At 48.2% G+C, this 27,491-nt stretch overlaps 13 protein-coding genes across 13 annotated transcripts; 5 read left to right on the forward strand and 8 right to left on the reverse strand.

The window, feature by feature from the left end:
* Positions 1 to 1,516: 1,516 nt before the first annotated feature.
* VFPPC_03367 (ankyrin repeat protein) lies at positions 1,517 to 2,908 on the forward strand (the record flags this gene model as incomplete). Its single annotated transcript, XM_018282876.2, has 1 exon — positions 1,517 to 2,908. One exon carries the CDS (start codon positions 1,517 to 1,519, stop codon positions 2,906 to 2,908), a length of 1,392 nt encoding a protein of 463 aa, XP_018147525.2.
* A 682-nt stretch (positions 2,909 to 3,590) lies between these two features.
* Positions 3,591 to 5,396, reverse strand: VFPPC_13452 (tubulin beta-1 chain; the record flags this gene model as incomplete). Its single annotated transcript, XM_018291229.1, has 7 exons — positions 3,591 to 4,172; positions 4,291 to 4,589; positions 4,656 to 4,968; positions 5,037 to 5,091; positions 5,162 to 5,229; positions 5,286 to 5,309; positions 5,385 to 5,396. 7 exons carry the CDS (start codon positions 5,394 to 5,396, stop codon positions 3,591 to 3,593), a joined length of 1,353 nt encoding a protein of 450 aa, XP_018147526.1.
* Positions 5,397 to 7,318: 1,922 nt separating this feature from the next.
* On the forward strand, positions 7,319 to 9,138 carry VFPPC_03368 (major facilitator superfamily transporter; the record flags this gene model as incomplete). The annotated part of the gene is made up of 6 exons (XM_018282877.1): positions 7,319 to 7,597; positions 7,652 to 7,872; positions 7,943 to 8,127; positions 8,193 to 8,577; positions 8,641 to 8,815; positions 8,887 to 9,138. The coding sequence occupies 6 exons, from the start codon at positions 7,319 to 7,321 to the stop codon at positions 9,136 to 9,138; spliced, it is 1,497 nt and encodes a 498-aa protein (XP_018147527.1).
* A 336-nt stretch (positions 9,139 to 9,474) lies between these two features.
* VFPPC_03369 (ribonuclease/ribotoxin) lies at positions 9,475 to 9,934 on the reverse strand (the record flags this gene model as incomplete). Its single annotated transcript, XM_018282878.1, has 2 exons — positions 9,475 to 9,587; positions 9,652 to 9,934. 2 exons carry the CDS (start codon positions 9,932 to 9,934, stop codon positions 9,475 to 9,477), a joined length of 396 nt encoding a protein of 131 aa, XP_018147528.1.
* Positions 9,935 to 11,644: 1,710 nt separating this feature from the next.
* VFPPC_17512 (hypothetical protein) lies at positions 11,645 to 13,209 on the reverse strand (the record flags this gene model as incomplete). Its single annotated transcript, XM_018282879.1, has 2 exons — positions 11,645 to 13,116; positions 13,176 to 13,209. 2 exons carry the CDS (start codon positions 13,207 to 13,209, stop codon positions 11,645 to 11,647), a joined length of 1,506 nt encoding a protein of 501 aa, XP_018147529.1.
* Positions 13,210 to 13,510: 301 nt separating this feature from the next.
* VFPPC_15639 (hypothetical protein) lies at positions 13,511 to 13,768 on the reverse strand (the record flags this gene model as incomplete). The annotated part of the gene is made up of 1 exon (XM_018293392.1): positions 13,511 to 13,768. One exon carries the CDS (start codon positions 13,766 to 13,768, stop codon positions 13,511 to 13,513), a length of 258 nt encoding a protein of 85 aa, XP_018147530.1.
* A 391-nt stretch (positions 13,769 to 14,159) lies between these two features.
* VFPPC_15640 (hypothetical protein) lies at positions 14,160 to 14,405 on the forward strand (the record flags this gene model as incomplete). Its single annotated transcript, XM_018293393.1, has 1 exon — positions 14,160 to 14,405. One exon carries the CDS (start codon positions 14,160 to 14,162, stop codon positions 14,403 to 14,405), a length of 246 nt encoding a protein of 81 aa, XP_018147531.1.
* Positions 14,406 to 14,798: 393 nt separating this feature from the next.
* On the reverse strand, positions 14,799 to 16,380 carry VFPPC_13453 (beta-lactamase family protein; the record flags this gene model as incomplete). Its single annotated transcript, XM_018291230.1, has 2 exons — positions 14,799 to 15,960; positions 16,013 to 16,380. The coding sequence occupies 2 exons, from the start codon at positions 16,378 to 16,380 to the stop codon at positions 14,799 to 14,801; spliced, it is 1,530 nt and encodes a 509-aa protein (XP_018147532.1).
* A 322-nt stretch (positions 16,381 to 16,702) lies between these two features.
* Positions 16,703 to 18,026, reverse strand: VFPPC_13454 (phosphotransferase enzyme family protein; the record flags this gene model as incomplete). Its single annotated transcript, XM_018291231.1, has 3 exons — positions 16,703 to 17,091; positions 17,154 to 17,871; positions 17,940 to 18,026. 3 exons carry the CDS (start codon positions 18,024 to 18,026, stop codon positions 16,703 to 16,705), a joined length of 1,194 nt encoding a protein of 397 aa, XP_018147533.1.
* Positions 18,027 to 18,991: 965 nt separating this feature from the next.
* VFPPC_03371 (metallopeptidase MepB) lies at positions 18,992 to 21,241 on the reverse strand (the record flags this gene model as incomplete). Its single annotated transcript, XM_018282880.1, has 3 exons — positions 18,992 to 19,181; positions 19,238 to 19,872; positions 19,934 to 21,241. 3 exons carry the CDS (start codon positions 21,239 to 21,241, stop codon positions 18,992 to 18,994), a joined length of 2,133 nt encoding a protein of 710 aa, XP_018147534.1.
* Positions 21,242 to 22,280: 1,039 nt separating this feature from the next.
* VFPPC_03372 (glycoside hydrolase family 43 protein) lies at positions 22,281 to 23,126 on the reverse strand (the record flags this gene model as incomplete). Its single annotated transcript, XM_018282881.1, has 1 exon — positions 22,281 to 23,126. One exon carries the CDS (start codon positions 23,124 to 23,126, stop codon positions 22,281 to 22,283), a length of 846 nt encoding a protein of 281 aa, XP_018147535.1.
* A 941-nt stretch (positions 23,127 to 24,067) lies between these two features.
* VFPPC_03373 (hypothetical protein) lies at positions 24,068 to 24,538 on the forward strand (the record flags this gene model as incomplete). The annotated part of the gene is made up of 1 exon (XM_018282882.1): positions 24,068 to 24,538. One exon carries the CDS (start codon positions 24,068 to 24,070, stop codon positions 24,536 to 24,538), a length of 471 nt encoding a protein of 156 aa, XP_018147536.1.
* A 744-nt stretch (positions 24,539 to 25,282) lies between these two features.
* Positions 25,283 to 27,385, forward strand: VFPPC_03374 (transcription factor; the record flags this gene model as incomplete). Its single annotated transcript, XM_018282883.1, has 6 exons — positions 25,283 to 25,378; positions 25,453 to 25,778; positions 25,837 to 26,322; positions 26,391 to 26,916; positions 26,972 to 27,206; positions 27,255 to 27,385. The coding sequence occupies 6 exons, from the start codon at positions 25,283 to 25,285 to the stop codon at positions 27,383 to 27,385; spliced, it is 1,800 nt and encodes a 599-aa protein (XP_018147537.1).
* Positions 27,386 to 27,491: the final 106 nt, after the last annotated feature.

Consider the following 27,491-nt stretch of genomic DNA (forward strand, 5'->3'; position numbering starts at 1 on the left):
GCCTCTGAATTGCGGTGTTTTTTTTTTGTTTTTGGTTTTTTTTTTTTAAAGAGGAGAGGGGGCTCGCCATGATCTATCTAAGGACTCTCCTCATATTACAGCTGAAGTAAAATTATATACGGATGAGGATCATGCGACTTACAGGCTCGGTTTGGCGTAAACAGCGAGGCGTCTGTGCTTCAGCAACAGCACTTTTGGTCCTTATCTGCGCAGGATGACCTGACTATGGATGAATGAGTGATTTAGTGACTGAATGAATGTGCACAACTACAAAACGAAGGCGAAAGGCCAAGGGAATGGGGGAAAATAGAAATGAGAGTATGTGGCCTGATTTAATGCTGTGAAACCATGAAAAGAACGGTGATTGGAGGTGCAGTCCTGGACAACAAAGAAGGCAGGCACGGCCCTCGACTTTCCCCGCCAGAACCAGAGTTCTCCGCCTTCCATATCGATCTCTCCAACACCAGACGTTCAAAGGCAGTCTGGTTTTGAGTCTTGAGTCTTGACCATCCATGGAGCCTGTCTCATTGATTGCCAGCATTATTTGCATAGTACAATTCTCGTCACAGATATGCTCGTCTATCTCGGACTTGAGATCTCTGTGTAAAACTTTGCCCGGCAGGATCCATGCTGTTAGCAACGAGGTCGCTGATCTTGAGCTGGTGCTTCTACGGGTGAATGACTTACTAGGAGAGCGCGCCGCTCTACCAGAGTCGAATTATTTAGCGGTGCCGCATCTGCTAAAGCAATGCAGGTTAAAGTTGGATGAGGTTGAAAGCATTGTTAATAACCTTACCCGCATTTACTTGAGGTCAAAGATGCCGCTGAGTTTGATGCATGCTTGGCGAAGTGACCAAGAGCGATTGAAAGAGCTGCAGGATGATATCCGAACCATCAAAAGCAGCCTTAATATCATGCTTGGTGCGGCAAATTCGTACGTTTTTATTCTTTCAAGTAATCGGTAACATTGCTTCGGTGGCTAATCGAATCCCAGTGAGGATATGCTCAGAATTAGGCTCGACATTCAGACAATATCTGCCACAGCGGCACAATCCTCTCAGACACAAATTGCCACGAGCGAGAAATTCATGAATGCACTAATAAGTGTTGACGATCGTATTGCACGGGTGGAGGGGTTGTTACAAGAACAGTCCCACAGACTGCAAATGAATCAGTACACACTCGTCAAGTCCGCGTATGGAACTCAGGCAGATGACAAAGATCGGATACAAAAGACCAGAACTTTTCCCATTAAGCCAGAACAAACTGATTTTGGCATTCGTGTGACTCCATATAGGACTCTTGCAGGCGAAACTGCCGTTGCGCTTGCCACGCCCACAGGAACTCGTCGTCCCCGGCGTTTCTGAGCAAGTTGTTGGGTCGCCTGTTCGTCGGCTATACAGGGCTACCGGTTCTGAGTCGAAAATGCGACACTGGTGATTGTAGAGGCTCTCAATCGAGCGAAATCAGTGTGGAATACTGGTTTCCGGCGAATTTCTGGTCCAGCATTGTGCGAATGGAGCTCTCTTATCACGAGAGCATAGGGCCGTCCTTGCAGCTCCGGACACTAAGGAGAGTTCCCGACACTGCGCAATGCATTAATTATGCATTAGGTGGAAACATTGACGGGCTGAAGTTCCTATTTAGTGAAGGGTTGGCATCGCCTCGAGACATCAGTGCCACACGTGGCTATTCCCTTCTCCGATGGGCCTTGTATGGCAAACAATACAAGACGTGCAACTTCTTGACACAAGCCAACGCAGATATTGACCATAAGCCGCTGGCTGCATTTGATAATAGCCCGCGTATTAAGGCATGTCACTTCCTGTTAGAGGGTAACCTGTCGGAGGTCGCTGAGGACGCTCTTCGTGCCATTACCAAAGGTAGTGAATATCTGGATGATTTTATTGAGGAATCAAACTTCACCCAAACTCATCGAATCGTCCTCGGCCTTTCAAGTAGTGATTTAGGCCAAGAGCTACTGTCACATTCCTATGAAATCAACGCGCAAGATGCAATGGGACGTACAGCTCTGGCATGGGCAGCTGCGAGGGGGGATGGCCATTCCATTGTGACCTTACTGAGATACGGCGCTGATCCGGATATTATGGATTCCCAAATATCTGGTCCGCTGTCAAATGCAGCAGCTCAAGGTCATACAGCATGTGTACAGCTCCTTCTGGATGCCGGAGCATCCCCGAATCTCCCGTTTCCTCCTGGGATCAAAAAGGGGGGCCCTTTGAACGTCGCCGCCCGAAGATCTGATGACCCTGTTCTCGTCAAAGTTCTTTTGGATTTCGGGGCTGAGGTTGACCAGGCGGGAGTAGATGGCAAGACTGCCCTCTTTCATGCAGCGCAGAATAATGATGCTACTCTGGCAATACTTCTTCTCGAGCATGGCGCAGAAATCAACACAGCGACAGAGACAGGAGACACCCCTTTAACCACTGCAATCACATACAACAGCCACCATGTGCTAAGGCTCTTCCTCGAACGTTGGCAAGATTATTCCGTGTGTCCTCGGTTGAAAGGACCAAATCTTCTCAACGTTACGGCCCTGTACGCCGACTTGGAAACCATTCGCATCCTGGCAAACACGAATCACTTCCGCATTAAGTATGACGAGAAATATATATCAGATGATTTCGGGAAAGTTATGCGCCAACGCCAAGACGCGACAGAAAAGTTAACAGAGGCGTTTGACGAATTGCTAAGCATCTTTGAGCATGCAGCACAAAGATGGCGAGGGGCCGAGAGTTTACTGGAAGCGGGACAGTGGCCTTGCTTCATCTCTCGCTCAAATACGTGGGAAACGGCACCTAATAGCCCAAGGTACAGTGATCAAGGATCAGATGACCAATTTTATGATGCACGAGATCTACCGAACACCGAGAGGCCGGTCATGTAGGCAGGCCAAGAGTAAATACAATTACCCAATTTTAGATCGCTCTGGAAGTTACCAGAATATGCAGTAGTCGTCAAATGCTGCTCAGTGAACCAAACTTGTATCAGAACTCTCATGGTGGTGGAAAGCTTTCCTATACGTCACCAGTTGTGTTGTTCCCGGAGGCGTTTACTGCACACCGAGGTTATGCATGCTCTTGGCCAGCATCATGATTTACGATTAACTTCAGTAGATACTCTCTGGTCGGATAATTACTTTTCTAAATTTTACGGAGTTCATCGTTTGGAGAACTCGCAGCTTTTCACGTACGCAACACGGTTTCGGCAGCAGGGCTGTCAAAGTGGCTGGCTGTGGTTCCTCAATTGTCATCGAAGATGCCGTCCTTTGTGGTTACACTTTATGAAAATACGCGACATGTTTCGGCACGTGGTGAAAGTCATGTATTTGCATTCGACGGGATTGGCGTGAGTCTTTCCACAGAGGTTTTTTTTCTCGAAATACTTCACTAACCCAGTCAAGCATAATTGGCAGCTACCTAACAAACGCCAGTCTCTCAATAAATAACGCTCCAACATTCTCGATTTCGATATTTATTTAACCTTACCAGCTCCCCACAACTAATTTTGATAATACCAAACTTCTGTCTTAAATACTCACCGTGCCTGGCTTCACTAGTACCACAGAGTTACTCCTGTATTTCCTCCCCAGGCGCATTCTCATCCCAGCCCTCCTCCTCGACGTCATCATCAGCAGTAGCATCCTGATACTGTTGATACTCCGAAACCAAATCATTCATATTAGACTCCGCCTCAGTGAACTCCATCTCGTCCATGCCCTCCCCTGTATACCAGTGAAGGTAGGCCTTGCGACGGAACATGGCAGTGAATTGGTCCCCGACGCGCTTGAAGATGTCCTGAATGGCTGTCGAGTTTCCGACAAATGTAGATGACATTTTCAATCCCTTTGGTGGTACCGTGCACAGTGATGTTTGCACGTTGTTGGGAATCCAGTCCACAAAGTAGGTAGAGTTTTTGTCTTGGATCTTGCGCATTTGTTCTTCCACTTCTTTGCCAGAGAGCTTGCCGCGGAACATGGCTGAGCATGTCAAGAAGCGGCCATTTCGGAAGTCGGATTGTGCCATCATGTTGCGAGGGTCCAGCATCTGCTGGGTGAGATCGGGGACAGTGACACTCCGGAATGCATGGGTACCGCGGCTGGTTAGGGGTGCGAAGCCAACCATGAAGAAGTGAAGACGTGGGAAGGGAACCTAGAAGAAGTTACAGGTTAATATGACTCCTTGGGGCTGCCAATGTAAACTGGAGGTAGCCAGCAACTTGGCGTGATCGAAGGCCTCCAAGGCGGTCAAAGAGTAAGAGAACACTCACCAAGTTGACACAGATCTTTCGCAAATCGGAATTGAGTTGACCCGGGAATCGCAGCGAAGTAGAAATACCAGACATGACCGTCGAGATCAAGTGGTTGAGATCACCGGTCGAGGGATTGGGGAGCTTGAGTGTTCGTTGGCAGATATCATACAGGGCTTGGTTGTCGATACAGAACGTGGCATCCGAGTTCTCAACAAGTTGGTGTACACTCAGGACTGTGTTGTATGGCTCGACAACAGTGTCAGATGTTTGAGCGGATGGTACAACGCTGAACGTAGCCATCATACGATCGGGGAACTCTGTAAAAGAGGGCTGTGAGTAACTTCCAGGCTTAATTTTGAGATTTCGTGACTACGTCTTCATACCTTCTCGAATCTTGGAAAGCAGGAGAGTGCCCATGCCAGAACCAGTGCCACCGCCGAGGGAGTGAGTGATCTGGAAGCCCTGCAGACAGTCGCAGCTCTCAGATTCACGACGAACAACATCGACCACTTCCTCAACTAACTCTGCTCCTTCAGTGTAGTGACCCTTTGCCCAGTTATTGGCGGCAGAAGACTGTCCGAAAATAAAATTATCTGGGCGAAAGAGTCCACCTAGTGGCCCAGCGCGCACAGCATCCATGGTGCCAGGTTCCAAATCGACGAGCACAGCCCGTGGAACATATTTCTTTTCAGACGCCTGATATGACAAAGGTATTAGCATCCGTAATTTTGGGAGAATTATGAGATAAGAGGCATCTCACATACCTCGTTGAAGTAGACATTTACTCGATCGAGCTGAACATGGTTGTCACCAGTGTACCTAGTACGAGATTCCAAGTCAGTGCCGTTCCCAGTCTAGTAGTCGGTGAGATGATGCCAACGAGACATACATTCCATTGTAATCCAAGCCATGTTCCCCCAGAATGGTCTGCCAAAACGCAGTACCAACTTGGTTGCCCTACATATCGTTAGTTGATGAACGTGAGGGCGACGTCAAAGGGGGTAACAGCTTACACACTGGCCAACTTGAAGATGAACCTATAATTTTGAGATTACGTCATAGGTCAGTTGAAGTCTTCAGAACTCAGGAGCTTCCACGAACAAGAGACGTACGATTTCAGGCATTGTTGCTGCTTCCGGTGGCGCCGAGCAGAGGTCAACTGGTCAGTTGGCAGCAAGCACGAGCCGAGTCGTCAGCGGTTGACGTGTCGCGGAATTAGTCACCAGTTAAATAAACTTGGGATACTGGAAACTTCCAACGATTCTGCAGGTGATGTTCTCTGAACTTAATTTCGGAGCCTGCTGCCCAGGGTAACGCGATACTCGATGCGGTGGTTTGCTGTTAGGCAGCCTTTTTCTCTGGTCAGACCACCATCCGATTCAAGCGGTAGCACAAGACCCTGAGCGGTTGGCGCCAATGGATGTACGATTGCCTAATAATTTGTGGGGACAGAGTCCATTGCTGTATCGAATATTATTTTTTTTTTGTTTTTCTCGGTTCCAGACATGGCCTGGACTGGGCATTTGCTGCGACTCCTTTTCGGATCCATACTGTCGGTTGGGGGTTTTCTTCCCGTGACTGAGATTTCTGCCCGACACCCTCATTCCGGCCGGTGTAGGGTTCGCGCACAGCGCAGGATTATTTAAATTCGCGAGAGGATTGCGGTTGAGAAGCAATTTGGTTTCATATGAGAAATCTCATAGACAATGTGAGTTTATTCACAATCATGCTCTCAGGTTTGATGTACCAAACACCGGATTAGGAAATATAGGGTAAGGAACATTTTTGCAAGACGATGAAATTGCCATGAATCACAAAGCCGACAAGGCAAAATTAGTTAGTGCTATGGGTTTTATTTTTTATTTTCATCTTATTTTCATGTTGTTTTTCCTTTCTCCTTTGCGCCTTTTCTCATAATGCATCAAGTCGACTCCTGTCGAAGGCTAGTCTCCATGGAGTCGTCATCATTCGCTCACTTCAACACCAAACACCCAACAGTCGCTCATTCAAACCACAACAATGACACCATCACTTCAGAAGAAGATTCTCAGAAACAACATTCGCCGCTGGACCAAGATATGACCGCGCGTCATGTCCCCTACTATCGCCTCAGAGATGGAAATGTTGTCTCATCTGCCACCAAGACAATCTGGGTAAATTTGGCCCTTTTTGGCGAGGATCCTACTCATTCGACTCATCCAATTGGTCCGACATGACTAGAAATCCATCCCTGCCAGACAGGGGACACAGCAAAGATTGACATTAGCGACATTGATTGGCAAATGAAAGTGCGTGCCGTGGCGAGATTGTGAGCTCAAGGTGGTGGTGTATTGGGAACGGGCCGTGAAGATGGTTGTGTTGAAAACTCCCCGATTTGCGCCCAAATGTTTTGCAGAACTCTCGAGTCTGACCGTCATGTTGGAATTCGTGCCATCACCACTGTTCTATGCTTGCTTATCTTTTCTCTCCTGAAGCTCATGATGCGACAATGTTCCAGAGATAAAGCTGCGTATTGCATGGTCGCAGGCAGTGTTGAGACGTCGCGACGATCGTCAAATTCCACTGGTATGCAGGTCCCAAGGCGACGCAGTAAACAGAGGACTCGTGTGCAATTGATTTGATGTCGAATCGATTTACCAGGAACCCGGCACACGAGTGCCGATGCAAAGACCAAAGATTACCTGCCGTGTCTCATCTCTTGACAGAGAGGCGCCGTCTGGATTTCATAACAAAAGCTTCCCCTTGTAGAGTGGAGGCTCGTTGGGGCAATGTCTCTGTTGAATATTGAGGTCATCCACGCCGATTATCCGCCCCTTGATACGTACTTGTACGCAAGTTTCGGGTCCTCAAGATCATTTAGATGGGGCGTTGTTCTTCACGCCGTGAGAGATGTCGACATGCCGCTTCAATCCACCACGCCAAATGATTGACAACTCTTAATAAACAACATCGCCAGTTTTCCCTTTATACGAGAGACGAAATTTTGCCCATTTCAATCGTGGGCTTGGTAAAAACGCCGATAATTACATCAACTCGATGATAAACAATGGAAAGGGAGCGGCTATCGTCAGAATGCCCTGATATCAATCTGGATTTGCCGCTCTCACGAGAGGACACTTTGGTCGCCAAATCATCCGTCCAAGAACTGGTCGAGGACCCTCTCAAGTCAGACGTGAAAGGCCTCTTGAAAAAAGTCGATCGCAACCTCATGCCCATAATTTGCGTCTTGTATCTTCTTTCATGCTTGGACCACTCGAATTTGGGGAATGCCCGCGAAAATGGCATAGGCAAGGCTCTTCATATGACTGGAAAAGAAGATTTCAATGTATGGAACTGTCGCAAGAATCAGCACTACGTGGTTTAACACTGACAAGTCTAGATTGCCATTTCCATCTTCTTTCCCGCCTATCTCCTTGTACAAGTCCCCTCAAATCTGGTATTGAGAGCATGGCGACCATCCATTTGGATACCAACGCTCATGCTAGGATGGGCCATTATAACCACGTGTACTGGCATGGTGCAGAGTTTTGGCGGGTTGCTTGTCTCTCGAGTTTTTCTCGGCCTTGTGCAAGGCGGCGTTTTTCCTGGTCTGGTCTACTTGTAAGTCGCCGTTGAGAAACACATTCACCCGTATAATTTGCAACTTGAAACTAATGGGTATATCCTCAAGCATTTCCATGTGGTATCAGAGTCATGAATGCGGCCTTCGCATAGCCATGTTTTATTCCGTTGCCGTGGCAGGCGGATCATTTAATAGCCTTATTGGCAGCTGCATTTTGCACCTGAAAGGTATTGGGGGCCTGGATGGTTGGTCGTGGCTCTTTATAATTGAGGGAGCTGTTACTTTTGTTGCAGGTATGTTGTCGTTTGGAACAAATACAACGACTTTCCGAGATTAAATACTGACGTGGGCTTTTCAGCCCTTAGTGCGTACTGGTTCATGCAGGACTACCCCGAAACCGCCAACTTTCTAGCATCAGCCGAAAGACGGTTAGTACTTCGACGGATTGACGAAGAGCAGTCGTCCATGCCCAAAGAGTTTCGTTTCAAGTACATCAAAGACGCTCTTCTCGATTGGAAAATATGGATTCACATGATCATCACCCTGGGCATAACGGTACCAATGTCGTCCATCTCAGAGTTTCTGCCCGGAATCATCGACGATCTGGGGTACCAAGGCGCGCATGCGAAATTGATGACGATACCGCCGCACATCGCCGGCTGCTTGTTCATTCTTGGCGGTGGCATCGCCGCTGATAGACACTCCCAGAGAGGACTGTACATTATTTGTTTCTGCATTGTTGGGTAAGACGCCACTTACACGCAAATGAAATGTTGAGTGTCTCTCCATTCTAACTAGCTCACCAGAATCGTCGGCTTCATCATGCTAGGAGCAACCAATAGTCTCACCATCGAATACATGTCCTCGTTCTTGATAGCCATTGGGACCTATCCCATCGTGCCACAGGATGTCGCATGGAACGCCAACAACATTGGGGGCTCAACGAAAAGGGCAGTTGGGATTGCCATGCACATCGGCTTTGTGAGTTCCGCCACCCTTGTCTGTGGCAGGCGATGAGAGTTGCATGCACGCGTGGCTAACATACCGAAAAGGGCAATCTGGGGGGCGCCGTTGCAGGTTTTATCATTCGACGACAGGACGCTAGACGATTTGTGTCAGGTCATGGTGTGCTGCTGGGTATGATGGGCATGAGTTGTGTGCTTACTGTGTTTATGACGTGGTATTTGCGAAGGGAGAATAAATCACGGGCGTCGCGGCAGTATCCTCGGTGGTCGACTGTCCAGGAGCGGTTGGGTGAACGAGAAAGAGGTGACAGGGCTTCGTATTTTCGGTATACGATATAGAGATTGTTCCGGGACGACATGAAATCATGGGATTTAGGAAAATAGAGGCGGAGTTATAGTCGCTTGAAGTACTTGCATTAGTTAAGGCGGAAAAGGCACGCAATTGGCTCGCAATGCGCAGATAGAACATCATGGACTGCTTTACCACGCATCAACACGTTATGGAAAGGGCATTTTAGGTTACTAGGACTATACTTTTATTCAATGTGATCATGTACATCAAGGATTTCCAGCCTCGTCAGATAACATATGTACAGACTAAAGTGAAAGTCATAACAGGTCTCATAACTGTTCCATATTCCAAATCACAGAACAAATTCCGCTCGCTAGACGCATTTAAGAAGTGCCAGAGCAACCGACAAAGTTGTTTCCAGAAGCACCGGTGTGGGTAATGGCACCAGCAAGCTGGCAGGAGTTAGAAATGACGACTCGGTCAGGGCCGGGTGAACCTGTATAAGCAAAAGTAAGTAAACTATCGGCGCAGTGAGTAGAACCCCACGATCCGAAACATACCACCAGAGTAGACCTTGCCGGACTTGAGAATAGGGAACTCGTTGTATGGGCCGCTGACGGGGAAGTTGAAGCCCTCGTAGTTGTTGTACTTGTGAGGATAGGTAGACGATCCAGCATGACCACCGTTCTTTACATAGTTGCAAGCAGCATTAGCAGCAGCCTGGACAGCACTGGCACTGTATGAGACGCTGCCGCACTTGGTAGCAGCTCGAGGCTGGAGATCAGCAGGGGCGGCGCTGACAAGGGCAACGAGCGAGAGGAGGCTGACGACGGAGAACTGCATCTTGGAGTATGTCACAGTTTAAGAAAGTATGAGGACAAGATGAGTTGATGGACAACAACAGTAAAGTGAAGCTAGGAGACTCTGGACACAAAAACCGACGGATCTGACCGAGGGTCTCGCATTGTTCTTATATAGATCCCATATCCTACACGGTCGGTGCAGAGAAGCACCGACAACAAGATAAGCCGGCGACACCAGATCCTACCACTACGGAAACCCATTATTAGAATGGCACTGTCGATCGGCGCCCAACCCTTGAATTAAAAAGTTCAGATTCGCCAAATTGCTCTACACATCAGCTAAGTGGGTAGCGCCAAGTCCAGCCTTCAAAGCCCATCGCATCGCTTGCACCACAACGCTTTCTAGTTCCCAAGCCTCCGTGATGTCGCCGAGCTCCCACCACTCACGGTTGTTTGTCCATGCCATGTGAGGGCAGTGGGACCGGCTTATGTTGCGCATCTTGGAAGGTCGAGTTCGTCGTGGTCGTGGATCAGCGTCCTAGTGGTTGACGCCCCTGGCAGATCAGCGCCAATCTAGGAGGCGCACATTGGGACATTTTAGGTGCCGTCTGGGGTTGAAGCGGCCCTCTCCGAAGGGTGTCCTCCACTTGATTAAAGTAAGCGACCATCCAGCTTCCTTTTGGTTATTGAAGTGGTCTTGTTTGGGCTCGGCTCGGTTGTGGTGAGGAGCGTCAGTTTGCTATAGATGAATCCATACAAAACCGCAAAAGGAAGATCCAACATGCTTGTTGAGACGCAGATGTGCTCTGTGCAACTCTGGCTCCCTTGGGATCTGTGGTGTAATGTTTCGTGTAATCCTTCATCCACCCTGTCCTACTTGATCCCAGGGCATGGTACAGAGAAGCCGAGTTCACCGAGTTCCCAATTGAACCAGCTTTTTCAGTGCCGAAATGCCGTTAAACCTGCTTCATAGTGAGCGTTTCAATTGCTTCAATTGGGCTTTAGGGCCAATGTGAGGAGTGTGTTTGCCAACCCTTCAAGTCCTTGTCATTCCCATCAACAATCAGCCTGTACCGATCAGGAAGGTCGTGCGGTCTTTTTTTATCCGTTGTCCTATCCACAGGTGGCCTGATTGGAACGACGGTTCACTCCATCAATCACAGTAGAATATAATAAGAAAACGAAGAGAAGAGCAAGTCTTATTGAGTGATACTTTTCCCAGAGCCTGCGATGTTGCCGTCGCTCGGTGATCAAATTGGGCAAAGCCATAATACTCACTTTTCTCAACCAAGTAAGAAGCGGACCTCTCTTGATGTAAAAAAAGACACAAATGCTTGTTCCACAGCCTGCCAGTGGGGTTCATGCAACACGCTCCTCGTCAACCCCCAAGCATTGGAGGGATTGTCAATCTTGAAAACACCGATGTGACAAATGGAGGACGGATGCCGGACATCTCCACTTATCCGATGCAATTGCTTTTTGGTGGCACACCCCTGATGCTGTCTGCCTGACACTCTACGCAAACATCACTTGAAAGAGGCCATCTTAGGTCAGGTTTGATTCGTACATTTCATTTAGTATATTCCCATCCGTTCTGTTCTACAAAGTTGATAGCATGACTGCAAATGACATGTGACAAATATCGTGTTCCTTCCTCTTGGATACAAGCCGATTTGAAGGCTTGCACCGCTGCAGGCATCTTGTCGGGCTCCAGATTTGTCTCCTACTAGCTCTCCTGTGGATGTTGTCCTTACTCTTCATCCTCTGCATCTTGAGCCTGCTGGCCGTTTTGACCGTTCTGGGCATTTTGACCAGCCTGGTTCTGACCGTTCTTCTTGCCATTCTGAGCGTTTTGACCAGCTTGGTTCTGGTTGTTCTGGTTCTGGCCGTTCTTGTTGCCGTTCTGCGCGTTCTGGTTGTTTTGACCATTCTGGCCATTCTGACCCTGGTTCTGACCATTCTGATTCTGCTCGTTCTGGTTCTGACCATTTTGGTTCTGACCGTTCTTGTTGCCGTTCTGGTTCTGGCCGTTGTTCTGGTTGTTCTGACCATTCTGATTCTGCTCGTTCTGGTTCTGACCATTTTGGTTCTGACCGTTCTTATTGCCGTTCTGAGCACCCTGACCGTTCTGGTTGTTTTGACCGTTCTTGTTGCCATTCTGGCCATTCTGATTCTGGCCATTGTTCTGGTTGTTCTGGCCGTTCTTGTTTCCCTTCTGACCATTCTGGTTCTGGTTGTTCTGGCCATTCTGGTTTTGGTTGTTCTGACCAGCATCAGCAGTTTGGTTGTTCTGGTTCTGACCATTCTGAACCTGGCCATTCTGGTTCTGACCGTTGTTCTGGTTGTTCTGACCATTCTTGTTACCGTTCTGGGCACCTTGACCGTTCTGGTTGTTTTGGTTTTGACCCTGGTTGGCGTTCTGACCGTTGTTGTTGTTTGCGTTGCAGGCGTTGCCTCTGTTCTTCTTGCCCTTTCCTCTGGCCTTCTTTCCAGCCTTGCCATTTCCGTTGCCGTTTCCATTACCATTTCCGTTGCCAGCGTTAGCATCTGTGCCATTGTTGGCTCCGCCAACCACATTATTTCCACCAGCAGCAGCATTGTTGGTGTTACCGGCAGCGTTCTTGTTGTTACCGGCAGCGTTGTTGTTGTTACCGGCAGCAGCGGCGCCACCATTCTGATCAACGAAACCGCAGCCAGTCTTGCCGGCCTGGAACTGGGCACCAACACCAGAGCAGACACCAGCACCACCGTTCTGCTGGGCGCAGCAGGCGGAAGCGCAGTCAGCGTTGCTGAGGCATTGTCCAGTGATGAACTGCTTGCCCTGTCCGTTGCCGACGTTCTTAGCACCGGCAGGGTCAGGCTTGGCTCCGCCAGCAGCACCGTTGTTCTGCTGGCCGTTGTTATTTTGGCCATTATTTTGCTGGCCGTTGTTCTGCTGACCATTGCCTTGCTGAGCGTTGTTCTGCTGGCCGTTGTTCTGTTGACCATTGCCACCAGCGGCAGCACCGCCATTAGGATCAACGAAGCCGCATCCAGTCTTGCCGGCTTGGAATTGAGCACCAACCCCAGAGCAGACACCTACTCCGCCATTCTGCTGGGCGCAGCAGGCGGAAGCGCAGTCAGCGTTGCTGAGGCATTGGCCAGTAATGAACTGCTGTCCCTTTCCGTTTCCAACGTTCTTAGCACCAGCAGGATCAGCGGCGGCATAAACCGTCAGTGCCACTAAGAAAGGATTAGAATGCTGGGCTGAAATATGGAAGAACCTTTTCCGGATAACTTACAGGCAAGAACGGAAGCAGCAGCGATGCGAACCATTTTGAAGTCTGAGAGAGGGAGAAGAAATGTCTAAAAGAAAAAAATTGTTGAGAGAAATTACAGTAAAAGATAGCACCCGGTGCTACAAGAAAGAAATGAATGATATTGAAGAAAGAAATTCGACTCCAGGTCGGCTGTACCAGATGCTCTCGCGAATGAAGGAAAGTCGGATGGTTGGCTTGAGTAAAAAAGCTTCCAGATATTCCATCTTTCTCGTCCTTATATACGTCTTCGCAATCTTCCTAGCCGCCGAAAATCCCTACCAAAAGTTGGGATGGGCTGATGTGCAAGATCCCAGACATCAGACATCGCCGCACCAGGTGAAACTTGGCTTCGAACTTGGCTTTTTGCGGCCCTGGTCTTGAACCGCTGCCACGAGGAAATCCCGCAAGACGCTAGTTCGGGCAGCATCGTGCGTCCAGGTGCTGGTAGCGTGGTGTCGTGAGGCGTTGCTGTCATGGTTTGAGGCTAAAGGGGTAACGGGGCGAATCCGTGACAACCGACTGCAACTTGCGACATCAGGTGTTGCACGCCAAAACATGGCCATAGAATTCGACATAGCAGTATGAAACCGCCATTTTTCTCATGATTTCTCCGGATCCTCCTCACGCAAATCATTTAATAGAGATGATTTTGGTTAAGTAATGCGGCCGAAGTGCACGTTACATGTGTGATGGTGGTTGAACCTGCATAATAGAAAGAAAACAAAGAAGTTGACCAGGGTGAAGTGATGGGATGAATTCGGAAGGAGTGACCGAAACGGCACGTTAGCCAATCACAACTTAGAATTGGCTCCATAGACGCCACATTTTTATCCAGACCTTTTTTTATTCTTCTTTTTCAGACATCCCATCCCACAGACTATCCAACAGTTGACCAGTTCAAATATTAAGGTTTCCAGGATCGTAGAGGGATGGCCGGATAGCTGCAATTCCGGTTATGCGATCCTCATGATCGGCATTCAGCGACTCATTGTCCTATGCCGCTACAATTTAATAGGCTCCCATGATGAACCCAACAACGTTGCAAGGCTGCTCACCCCGACCTCCAGACTTGTCCGTTCACCAACTTGCTACACGTCAAAATCGTCTCTTTCAAAAATAGAAAAATGCAAGGTTGACTTGACATCTCGGCCCATCGCAATGGAGTTTCCACCGCTACCCCGGAACTATAGCCGTATACGGACGCTCCTATAGCGATTGAAACGTGACCCCCATATGACATTGGGTAAGCCTCCATGTTTCACCCCATCTCGTTAGAGCTTTAATTCCGCGGCGTTGCTTATTAGCATTGCCCTTATGCGCTTGGTAGAGGGCCCTAAAGTCGGGGGTGCCCTCATTTATTCAAGGCTTTGGTGGGCGGCGAATGTGGTTGAGCAAGAGTTGCCGCATATCGCGTGGTGTAACTATTGTGTGTTTGTCATATTTTAGGGGAGACCTGAATATGATATATCTTTTCGCCATAGACTGTAACCAAAACTAGTGTTTCTGAACGAATATGCGCCTGTCGCTCATCTGACTCACGTCGTCATCCTTATTCAAGATCCTTGAACTCTTGATCTGCAATCCTTCAACTTCTTCCAAATACAGTCACTTGATCTTGTCAAACCAAATAAGTTCTTCCAACTCTTCTTCAAGCTCCAGGCCCAAGCGCACCGGACGGCCATTCTCCAATATGACCTCCGCTCGAATTGGTGTATCACCGCCCTCAAAGAAATCGCTTCGGTGTGCAACGTATTTTCGTTGGTCACACACATGATCCAACGTAATGGTGAAGCCGAACGAACGATCCGACGCGTCAATAAACAATTTTTGTTCTTTAATTTGGACAGTCAAGTTGTGGAACCCCTTGTTCTTGTATACTCCAACATATGCGTCCAACGGAAGAGTCTGTTTCTCTGATGACTCGTCGCTGTCTGGGGTAAAGCTGGCACGGACTGCCTCGTCCATTCTCTTCACACGACGCTCAAAGGCACCATCCGGGTCGATTAGTGCTATGCTGCCAGACCAGTCGTGTCGCTCCGCCACAGGCACGACCAGTGCGGCATCAATGAGTTCGCGGGAGATGATTTCGATGACGCGCCCGGCACTAGAAGAATTGGCAAAGATCACGACACCAAATTTGAACTGGGGCAAAAAGAAGTGCCTTGAAGCAAATCCTTGAACCAGCCCATTGTGACCGACCACAAGATATCCCCTGTAGTAAAACATTTCGAGTCCGGCTCCAGCAGTAGTTTGAGAAGTGAATGGACCGAGCCACTTCTCATTGTGCTCGACTTCAAGGAAACTTCGGGATCTAATCAGCTCATTGTACATGTTTTCGGTGACCGGGCTTTCATGAAGCATCAGAGCTTTAACCCATTTGATGTAGTCATTCACACTCGTGATGACTGAGCCTGCGCCTTGGCCCTCCGGCCGGTCAGGATTGTCGAACGCTTTAAATGATTTGTTCTCCCGATCCCAACAATATGCCGCCGCCATACGGGGTCCAAGGCCTTTATCCTTAGCTGTTCCCGGTTGTAAATTGGTTGAGGTCATTTGCAGGGGCCCAAAGAAGCGCTCTTGTAAGTAGTCGCCAAACCTCTGCCCAGTCTTGGACTCAACGAGAAGTGTTAGTGCCGTATACATCATATCGCTATACATGTATTTTGAACGTATTGGTGCGGCAATTGGCAAGTTGCGCATGTTTCTTGTGATGGAACGGGCATCATCTGGTTGCTCTGCCCGTGGGCTCATTAGCGACAGATCGCATCTGTAGTTGTTATCAGAAAACCGATGTGCAATGAAGTGTACCAATGACTTACGGTGCAAGCCCGGTTCTATGCCCGAAGACATCATCAATATTAACGCCATCAGTGTATGACGGGTCATGCAATACGAAATCACCGGGCAACAACTTGGACATTATCGCATCATATTGGACTTCAGGGTAGTGGTCATCATCGTCGACAAGCATTGCCACTGAAGCAGCCGTCAATGATTTCGAAGCGGAGGCAATGTCAAAGAGAGTGTCTGCAGTGCATGGCTTCTCTGGGCTGATGGAAGCGAGTCCGTATCCAGTGGAATGTATGTTATTGTCTTGCAGAATTGCGATGGAGAGTCCGGGCACGCGATGCTGTTTCATCAAATGCCGGACATGGTTGGTGAACTCCTCTGACCGGAACAAATCCATTGTGAGAAATATTTTCTGATTTGGAAGATGGTTTTCGTCGACGGGTCGTGATTTGAAACCTGATTGCTTTATTTACCACAACATGGAACGTTTGCATGAGTCATCCATCATGTTGACATCTTTTGAGGATAGGACGTGCCTCTCTGGTTAAGCGTTATGTTTCTCAGGTGTGGCATCTGTGGATCATGCATGGATGACTCTGTCAAGGCTGAGAATCCCATCATTTGCATATTTACTACCAAATTGAACAGTCACATGAAGAAAACGCCCTAAATTCCCCAAATCTTCAAAATGTGCTCCATCTCTTCTAGTGTCTTCTTTCTCATCGACATCCCTTGGTTTGATAATAAGGCGGGCTAAGATGATTGATGAACCAGTACCTCAAAGAAAGCTCTTCAATCGCAGGAATGTCCTGAGGACGTTGAACACCGACCTTTGCTAGCTCGTCATCTACCATAAGCGCCAGCTCCCAGTTCACAGGCTTGTTTGGCCTGCCGGCGAGTGCGTCGTGGTCGAAGCCGTTGAGAAGGGAGCTTGCCAGTTGACGCTGGTTCTCATTATTCTCATACTTCGGAACCGGACCAACCAGATCCCCTAGTGTGCAGATGGAATAAAAGTATTCGTCTGCTAAGGATCCAATGTGACCAAAGTCATAGTCAACAAGGCCGGTGATGTGGCCCGCCTCCGGGTCAAACAGCATGTTATGCGTGTCTAACAAAATGTCAGCAATGCTAAAATATCTTGACCTGGTAGTCTTTATCCGGCCAACGCACCGAAATCTGCATGGACAAGCGTCGGGCGGAGTGTCTTTTCCCATTCAGCAGTTTTCGCAAGCCGTTCTCTCACTCTCTCAATATGGTCTGGGATGTCCGTACTGCTCCAACCTTGGACGATGTCGCATTTCTTGGATAGGTCTATCTGTGTTTGCAAGTACTCAGCATACAAATCCACGTGCCTCATACAAGGACCGCCGCCTGGAATGGATGTTGGACCGGTCACGATGTTGCCATTTTGGTCAAATCCTAAGCCACCATACCCCTCGATCGAGCTGGGAAGACGATACAGCTGGATAAGCTTGAATATCTGTGCGATTTGCGAGAGAACCTCGCTCTTGGCTTCCTTGGTTAAGGAATCGAACTTTTCTGATAGGGGCACGCCGGGCAAGCGCTCGCATAGTGTCCATCCTCTGCCTGTGTCACCTGGTGCCCAACCATATACTTTGGGCACGACAGGCCTTCCAAAGGGTGAAAGAACCTCTCGAGCGAGAATCATCATGGCCACTTCATTCTGAACTCTAACAGCCTCATTAAGCCCCGACTCTGGATTCGATAAGCGGATAACGAGATCCGTCGCGGAGTCGGGGAGAGCGGTTGAACCAGGCTGACCGACAGTGCTGGATGGTTTGCTGTTAGAGGACGCATCTACGGCAGAGATAGCGACGCCGTAGGTGAAGCAGTTGATGCCACCGGTGAGGCGAGCAACGGCGCTGACCTAGATGTAAGAACAGGAAAGTTAGTTTACAAGCACTGTATTTCATGGAGAAGAGGTAATTGTCCTACATCGCGGCCGTATTTCCGGCGAATTATGTCTCGGATGAATTGCTCTCTCTCTTGGGAGTCAGGGTCTTCGTTGTGGTTGACTGTCATGCTTGGTATTGTTCACACGATGTCTCGTATTTCAAAGGTTGACTGAATTGAAATTCTCAAGTTGGCTTATTTATAAAGCTTAGTCTAGGCTACAGCAAGCTGCCTTGCCTAAATAAGTAGACCATGCATATGCTGGTGCTGGTATAGAGGCAGCAACCTGACATGGAGGCAGTGGTTTGCTGTTGGTTCAAGTCATCATGTAGCACCCGATGCCGTCAATGCTACCCTTACCAGCGCACTACTAGTTCCGGACAATTCCACAGCGGAGCCGAATCTAAATTAGATGTCGTTGGCATTGATAGATTGTCAAATCGAATATTTCCAACTCCACTTGCAAGTCAGCCACCAACACATTTCTGTTGATCTTCCTCTTTAGAACCAACAACACTGTCAGACGTCGGATGGATTTTTCGTGAAATCGATGGAGAACGGACATCTTACGGTTTAGTAGAGAGCTTGAGCCAACTGGAACGCCACTTAAGAATGCCGCGTCTTCCTTCACAGGGCTCAGGGCATAGGATGGCCCCAACCAGGTCAGCCCTAAATAGTGATGAAGACTTTCCTAACACTGCTGATGATGAAATTAGGAGGAATTGATGCGGGATGTCCACTGGATGTGAGTTAAACAACTGATCTCTCGCATTTTACCAGTCATGTTAGCGGCACTATCTGCAAACAATCTCAGCTGACGCTTTGTTGGCCCAGAGTCACTCTACAATGCAACTTTAAAACAGCTTCGACTGATCAACTAGCTTCTACATGTGCGAACTTGTTGGTTCAGAGTTACATCTAATGCATCCCAGTGGAGTGCTGAGACAACGCCCCCGACATTCCCTCAGCAAGTTCTTACCACTAGCTTCACCGTTCCTTTTTCGAATATGAAATCATTATAACTCGCAAGCCATGCGAAGGCGTTACATCACGGCTTGCATCAGTCAAGGAATTTGCGACTGGAGGATAAATACCTATACCCCCAACCAAGAGAAAAACGCATCCAATTTCGGTCCCCGACCAACAAAGTCCTCGAATGTCTGTAACTCCGGCTGTCGCCCACCTCGTGCTAATAACAGGTCTCTATACCGTCGAGCAGCTTCTTTGTTGTTGATATCCCTTTTGAAACAGTTGACGAAAATATCCAAACCCCAAGCTTTGCCTCTTTAGCAACTGTCAGCGTCGGCATCGCATCATATTGACCACAGGACGATACTCACATAATGTATGCATAGTACCCTCCGCTATAACTACCAGATATTGCTCTGAATACAGACTCGCCGTGACTCCATTCCCATCCGTCACCGCATGCCTCTCCGCCATGAAGTCGACGAATGGAGACTTGCAGTTTGTTGAATTCCTCTGTCAGATTCATTCTCTCAAGCTGTTCATGAGATTCTGGTGCATGAACCAGAACATCGTATGACGCAAAGAACAATTGGGTCAGCTCGGCTCTGACGTTGCTTCTTGGATCTTGAACGGCTAGTGCAGCTGCCTCTGCATCAGTAAGTTTCTCAGGTGGCCTTTCCACCGAGCCGTGAGTCGTGAGCCAGGCAACTTCCATCTGTGGTGAGATGTAAGAATAGTGATACGATAGCTCTTTGATAGGACCTTCCAGCCAGAGAAACTGTTCAAGCATTATGCTTGGCACTTCGACGAAATCACGATCAACTTGGCAAAGGGATGCGTATTTTGTCTTTGTTAGGAGACTGTGGTGCAAGTGGCCCAGCTCATGGAACAACATGCGCAGATTATCCATGGTCAACAGTGTTGGGCTAGTTGCAGTCGGCTTGCTCAGGTTCATGACCAAAGCTGAGGATGGGTAAAACTTGGAGTTATCCGGGTGGTCGAATCCCTATCAGTTCCAATTAGCAAACTCGTCATAAGCTGGTAGCGATGCAGCACTTAGAACCCACCCAATTGAGAGCATAATGTCCATTATGCGTATATTTCCCGTCGCGGGAGAAGAGGTCAACGTATGCGTAGCCCAGAAAAGCTTCATCTCTGGTGTCCCAGACGGCGTATAATAGAACATCTTCATGCCATGTGAGCGGCCGGCCCGCTCCAATTTGAGCCTGACGCTCTACAGTGATGAGTTCAAGGCGAGTATCCAAAAGACCACCAAGTATGTTGAGAATACGCTCGAGTGTATGGTAGAGCTCGAAGTATTGCGACACTCTTTCTTGATTCGGCCTGATGTCATCCATTTGCTTGTTAGCAAAATACATTTGGTCCCACAGACACAGCTTTACTTCATCACTGGACACATTGTCTTGACCAAGTGTCGCTATTTTGAGTTGCAGAAGTTCTTGGGCATTCTGTGCGGCGGCCGGTTCTATTTTCTCCCTGAGCTCATTGAGCAAAGAGTACACAAACTCTGGGGTCTGAGCTGCCTTTTGAGATGTAGTGAACGCTAAATGATGGGCATAGCCGAGCATTCGTGCAATCTCATCTCGAAGCAAAACGAGCTGCCGAAAGAGGCTCACATTTTCGGGGAGTCTGTTTTTCACGGCATAGAATATCTTCTTCCTCGTTTCTTCTAGATCTGCATACCGCAGGACCGGCGTACTAAATGGTGTCTTGGTAGAAACCCAGTACCGATCTTCATACTCACCCGAACCCCTTCTAAATCGACCCATGAGAGATTCTGGAACGCCAGCCAATTCTTCCTTTGTGAACCAGACGCCTGCTGTTTCTTCATGGAAGTTTTGGCTAACTTGGCTATTGATTCTTTTGAGCTCTGTCAGTTTCAAGGAGAATTTGTGCTTTAAATTTGGATCATCGATGTTGCATCCATTTTCGATGAATTTGCGACGTAGTTTGGCCAGATAATGGCGGGATTCAGGGTCCAAATCTACGACGCCATTTTGTGCTTTCAAATTGACAGAATTCACAAGCTGAAACATGTCAACGCGGGAGTAAAGCACAATGTCGCTCGCGTTGAGAAGCTTGGTTGCCTCACGAGCTGCTTCACGTAGAGCTTTGGATGTCGCAACGCTGGGATAGAAGGCTATGAGTCGCGTGCAAACGAGCTTGACATTTTCATCGCGAATAATGGGAAGAATGGCGTTGTCGAAAGTTGCGTCACTGGTGCTTATGTTTGCACAAATTTTATTCCAAACGTTATTGGTCCTTTTAATGACAGCTTCCGCATCAGATACAATTGTGTCTGCGGTTGCGTCAAAGACTGGAGGCAATTGCGGCAACGTGTGGTCCATCATCATGGCGACGGTGTTGAGATGATGTGTTGAAGAAGGGCGCCAAAGACTTTCGTACCAGTTTAGGCTCCGGGGTTTGCATTGAGGTTGTCGGGCAGGCACAGAATAGATGAGGTTGCGGTTTTCTGAGATGCTGTGTTTACGGTTCATACTTTCAAAGGCTGAGATGTCTCCCTTTTATACTTTTGGCGGAACCTAATGGGAAAAGCACACTCACAATCTTTCATCAAAGGCCGCTGTTGTCTTTATGGCACTTGTATCATTTGAATCGTGCCGAACTTCCGTAGTTTCAGGCTTGGTGAGATTTGGTTTGCTGATGGTCGCCATTGGGAAGCTAGAGGGAGGGGGTCTAACGTAAAACTGTGTATAATTGCTGACACATGTTGAAGTAGAGTGAAAGTCAAGGAAACGACACCCCTCAATATACGCGATAACAGACGGAAATGAAGTGGTTTTTGATTGCCCGTGCCAAACCAAGAATCTCGAAGTCTAGTACCATGTTGAACAAACGCATCGACGTCTAGTCTTAAAGACCTTCGCCGGCGGGGTTCTATCACAGTTCAAGATTTCTTATACAAATTTGCCATTAGTATAAATATTCCGGCTCTTTAAAGCATAGAGAGCTCGTGTTGTATAGGGAAATAACTCATAGCCAGTGACTCGGTCGCCAGGTAGTTGGGTCACATTACAAAGGCCAGCCGTCGACTATCGGATCTCATCACATCCTGACAACTAGACGCATAAAGACGTGGAAGTGGCTGACAAGATCGCTTCTGGGATAAAATGATTCGCTTATTGAGACTCCTTGGCAGAACTGAACACAGAGAGGTTCTGTGCCTCTGGAGTTTGCCGTGCTATAGGACATACATAGAGATGATTTTGTCCAAAGACCATGTATCTTTTACGATGCTGGCAATTAACCAAATTCGTATAACAGCATAATATACGAGTCAAAGTTATCTCAGCCGCCAAAGACCAACGTCAATACAATGCAATACCTCAACACCAAACACAACCGCCACTCCAACATCAATACAATCATGAATCATCTCACCATCCACACAATCCCCGACAAAGCACCCACAACCAAAAAGATATTCAATGCAGAATGCTTAAACGCCTTTGCCATGGCCGCCCCAAACGCATTACTAAGAATGTCCGCCTCATTGCGATGCGGAAACGGAACATCAGGAACCCTCTTCCCGAGAAACTTGCAGAGCGGCTCCCATCCACTGCCAAGTTTATAATTCAACAGTCGATCCGCAGGCACACTCTCCCGTATCTCGCGGTAATGATCGCGAAACACAGCGGGGGCATTCCGTCTCGCGATCTTGAAATCCGTCGACCCATACATACCACCTACCCAGAGAAGAGCCAGCCTTTCAATCCTCCCAAACCACCACGGATCCGTGTACTGCAAAATATACCTGCCCACTGGGTTGAGAATCCCACCTATCAAGCCTGCGAAACTGGTAAGCCATTTCTGTTCGTCGCGTTCAACCAGCACGATTTTGGCCTCGGGGTACGCTTCCACGAGTTCCTTCCAGAAACACACGATTGGTGTGTCTGTGACGGCGCCGCATTGCCCTAGGAGTTGGTCGAATTCTACTCTTCCGTAGGGTTTGCCCACGCCTTTGTACTTGGCGCGGAGGGCTTCGATCCATAGGTCCGCGTCTTGAACGTTGGCGAAGATGCTTGCGTAGTGGTACGGGTTGGGGTAGCCTAGGATTTCGTATGCTTCTCTCATGGATGCTGTTCCTGTGCGGTGAAGACCGAGGGATAAGACTTCCATTGGGACTGTTCGTTTGGCTCCGCGGCGGTTGACGCCGGCGTCGCGGTTGAGCATCACGGCCCAGACGCCGAGGCGGTCGTAGTCTGCTTGAGTCGCCATTGGTGTTGTATGTTTAATATGAGTTACTTAATTGAAGGTTTCGAAATGTAGATGTTACAGAAACTTGATTGTTTACATGTTTGGATTAAAGTGCTGACACACGTGATTGGTGTTATGGTGATAATATCATTTCATAGTAATTTCGGCTGTAAGATTTAACTGACACTGTAATCAGTTTGTAGTCAAGTTGCCGAGATAGGTCGGTTCGTCGCAGGCAGTTTCGCCGACGACCACTCTACACCATGTCTTAAACTCAGGGTTTCAACTCGATAGGTCGTCTACAACTGAAGGCTTTACCAACGGTTGCAACGGGTAGCAAAAATATCCTTGTGCAACAGAAAAGCTAAACATATTGGTGGAAGAAAGTAACAACGCAGAGCCAGACTAGCTGTGGAATCTTCAGCTCCAGTCGATCTAGAACATCAAGTTCCAATGTATCTCAATCAACTCTGACATAAGAGTAAGCGGCTATGGACCCGTAGCGTCGTAGTTTGCTGTCCGACTAAGATCTTGGCTGTTAAGTCCGGAAATTTCAAGCCAATGAGCTGATTTCATTCTGATCATGTTCAGATGCATCGGGCTCGGCCCGAACTCGTTAAGTCCCTTGAAATTACACCAATTGTGTTATGGCTACCAAGGGCACCAACTGCCGCAGTAGGCCCCTCAACATCCGATTATACGCGCCTCGGCTCTGTCGGGTCAGTTTGAGCTTCTTTTATGCATTAGTTTACTCGCGGAGAATTCTGAATGTTTATCGATGTTTCCCTCTCCTCAGTTCAAACAAAATAATGACAAGTGTTGTGTCATTCGTCGCGGAATGTTCTGGCGCGTGTGCGACATTGATGCCATCATGTCCAAGTATAAAACTTGACGTTCCCTCCAATTTGATTCAAATAAAACAACTATCCAGAGCAATCTAATTCGTTCAATCATCTTACAAAATGCACTTCTCTACCTTTGCCATCACTCTCATCACCCTCTTCCACTCCAGTGGCGCCGTGCCCACTGCAGTTGAACTTGACGATGAAACTTTTTATAACATGAACCTACCTGAATTCACTCCTGATGGCCTCAAGGTCGTCGACCTACGAAATAAGAATGGCTTGGACAAGCGAGGAGTTTGCGGCAGCCTCCCCGGGGTCGCCAACGGCGAGTGTGTGCGATACTACAGCAGCACTGGATGCGCCGATCGCGACCACATTCAGGGCTATAAGCCAACTTGTGCTGGCAACTGCTACGTTGATAAATTTTATTCGGTCAAGACCATTGGCGACGGTACCTACTCTACAAACTGTGACCTCTATTCCGATACGTCGTGTCAGAACAAGATTGCTAGTGTCGGTGGCAAGACAGGCGGTGGGCATTGCGCGAATGCTAACGGCTGGAGCATGAAATGCTACTATCGATGCTGAAGAACGTCGTGAAGAGGGCGGTTATGGTTTGAGTTATGAGTGCGCCAGTTTTGTACATACGCGGTTGACAATATGCTGGACTATAGTGAATTGACTATACTTACAAGCGACTGGAACAAATATTTACTCTCGTCTAAATCCTTGAGTGGCTTGCTACCAAGTACCATGTTCAAAAGCTATTACATAGCATTCAAACCCGAAAAGAGTTGTAAGGCAGTTCAATTCACACATAGTGATTCGCCTGAGCCGCCTCCGTACCAGCTTGACATGGTTAGCTGCTAAAACTGAGTCCGCCGCCCCTTGCCTAGGATGGCTGATGCCGACAGCGTGAGGTTATTACACGAGGTAGCACTGGAATGGTTCATCTATTGTAGAAAAGGTGGCGTTAGCAATGCCGAGCTGGCGTGTAGAAAGGTGCTGTTGGTAGCATGGGACATTGACAACATACCGACTTATTAAATCGATGGCTTCTAACCGAGGTAATTGTGTCGATGAAGCTGGTGTGTTTAGATGACATGATTATACTCCTAGGTTGTGTTGAGACTTACCAAGGTTGCCAGTGGCGTCCTCTCTGATCGGCATTGGTTTTCCGTGTTTCCCGAACGGCCCTCATGCTTCCCAACTTCATGTCGAGCAAACCAAACATTTCTCCTCTAATTTACAGTTCGGAAAACTTGGTCTTGTGTATAATACCGACATCAGTATACGTTAGCGACGATAAATGGTCGACTACTACACGCGACAATGAGTTCTAGTAAACAGCGTCCAGCCCCGACTGGTCCGGGAAACCACCTGGGCGGTAGACCACGCAAAGCCTGCGACGAATGCAGGTCGTTAAAGGTATGCCTGATATCATATTACTTCATGAAATGCAAGGGATACCGACAAGGATCGCATGAAGCTAACCTTTGTAGGTTCGCTGTAGCAACGAGAGGCCATCATGCAAAAGATGCAGCCGCCTGCGACGACCATGCACATGGACACCAGCAGCTACTGCTCAACGGGCACCAAACCCACGTAACAATGTGCCGTCTGCTGTTACGGTAGATTCTATAGCTCCTAAGGACGTTCGTGGTGATCTCGGTATTCCCGCAGCCCTGCTGTCCAAACTGGTGGACGGTTACTTTTCCGAGTTCTTTTATGCGCCGCTGCTTCTCCATCCACCGACATTCCGCCAAGCTTTAGGCAACAATAGCGTCAAGAAGCATGTCATTCTCAGCGTCTGTGCAGTTGCATCAAGGTATGTTGCTGATTACTGATCCCGGGGACTGTACAGCAAGATACTGACAACCACATAGCTTTTATGTTGGTAGCAGTCAAGACACATATCTGTTCAACGACGGCTTCTCTTCAGAATGGGCCGACAACGCTCAATCGCTCGTCTTTGCAGATCTGGCTTCTCCACAGGAAGAAAATATGGTAACTCTATTGAATCTGACACTATTCTGGTACTGCCAAGGGCAATGGCAGCGCTCATTTCTTCTTGGATGCAACACCTTCTGCATTGCGCGTATACTCAACTTTCCGGACAGTATCTCTTCTAACGATACATCTCTCTCTGCTGAGATGAGCCGAAGGCGATTCTGGGCGTCATATACAATGAGTCGACTTTCAGGCATGCTCAACGATTGGATCGTGCCTTTCGAGACCCTGGGAAAGGTTCCTCTTCCATGGGGCGAAGACGATTTCAGTCGCGGGCGGCTTTCTGAAAATTTGATCATGTTTACCGATTCGGAAAGGGATAATAGTTTCTTTGCTGAGATAATTAGAATCGGCGGTCTTTGGTACAGCTCTCCCTCCCTCACCGTATCTCATCATGCACAACTCCAAAAGATGTACTAACTCTCTGCAGGACGAAAGTCCACAAATTCATACAGAGTACAGAGCTGGAATTCGGTGAAAGACTAGCGACTATTCAAGCCATGGATACCGAACTCCGAAAATGGCGGAACAGCTTGCCCGAAGTATTCACCTTCACTGAAACAAAGGCACGGAATTGTGACCCATCGGCGCTGTCCCAAGTTCTCCTGATCAACGTTCTCTTCCATCAAAGTTTATGCGTCCTTCATGCCTCCATAATTCCTCTATTCACCTTCTGTCGGGTTAGTCCCGGCCATGGCGATGCGCAAACCCGATCCGCACAAACGGCATTCGACCACGCCAAGCACATATCTTCGCTGCTGCAAAAATGCGCTACATCACATAACAAAGACCAATCGGGGTTTATCGGATACTCTGCTTACTGTTCTTCCGCAATTCAATTGCCGTTTTTGTGGTGTCAAGCAACAGACGTAGCTGCCAGGGTAACGACGAATATTAAAACAAACTCCCTGGTGATGAGTCGCGTTGGAAAGAGATGGAAGTTAGTAGCCGGTCTTGTAAGTGTAACTCGCTTTAATTGTGGTACAGGTGGGTGACTGATCATTCATGCAGGAGAAGCATCTTCGATCACTGCGGAGATATCATGAAATTAGTGGCTATTCCCTACAGGACGAGCCATGCAATATCGACTCGGAAGAACTCAATCGTCACAGCAGGAGCTTTGACCGCACGCGGACATCGCTTCTTGGCCACAATGATATTATATGGAAGTATGGACAGATATCAGAATGCGGAGAGATTGTGAAACTGGAAGTCGATGATGATGGGCAGCACGAGCCGGATAGAGGTACGACGTCTGCGTCTTCCGAAATTCTTGATACTAACCGAATGCCAGGGCTTGATCTCAATATGACGGGCTTCCCAGCTTATAGTGATGTTGCTGCTGAAATGTTGGATGACTTTCTAGCACCGTTTTGCGTACCTGCGGATTTGGATGCTTTCATGGCAGACTCTACGCCCTATTGAGGGCTCATCTGGATTAAACACGTCATGTGGACGACACGAGGCATGAAATAGCCAAGTATATAAAATCTGTATAATTTAAACATTTCAGAGTGTTTCATGCTAGACA

Source organism: Pochonia chlamydosporia, chromosome 2 (genome assembly GCF_001653235.2).
Source record: "Pochonia chlamydosporia 170 chromosome 2, whole genome shotgun sequence".
NCBI classification, from domain to species: Eukaryota; Fungi; Ascomycota; class Sordariomycetes; order Hypocreales; family Clavicipitaceae; genus Pochonia; species Pochonia chlamydosporia.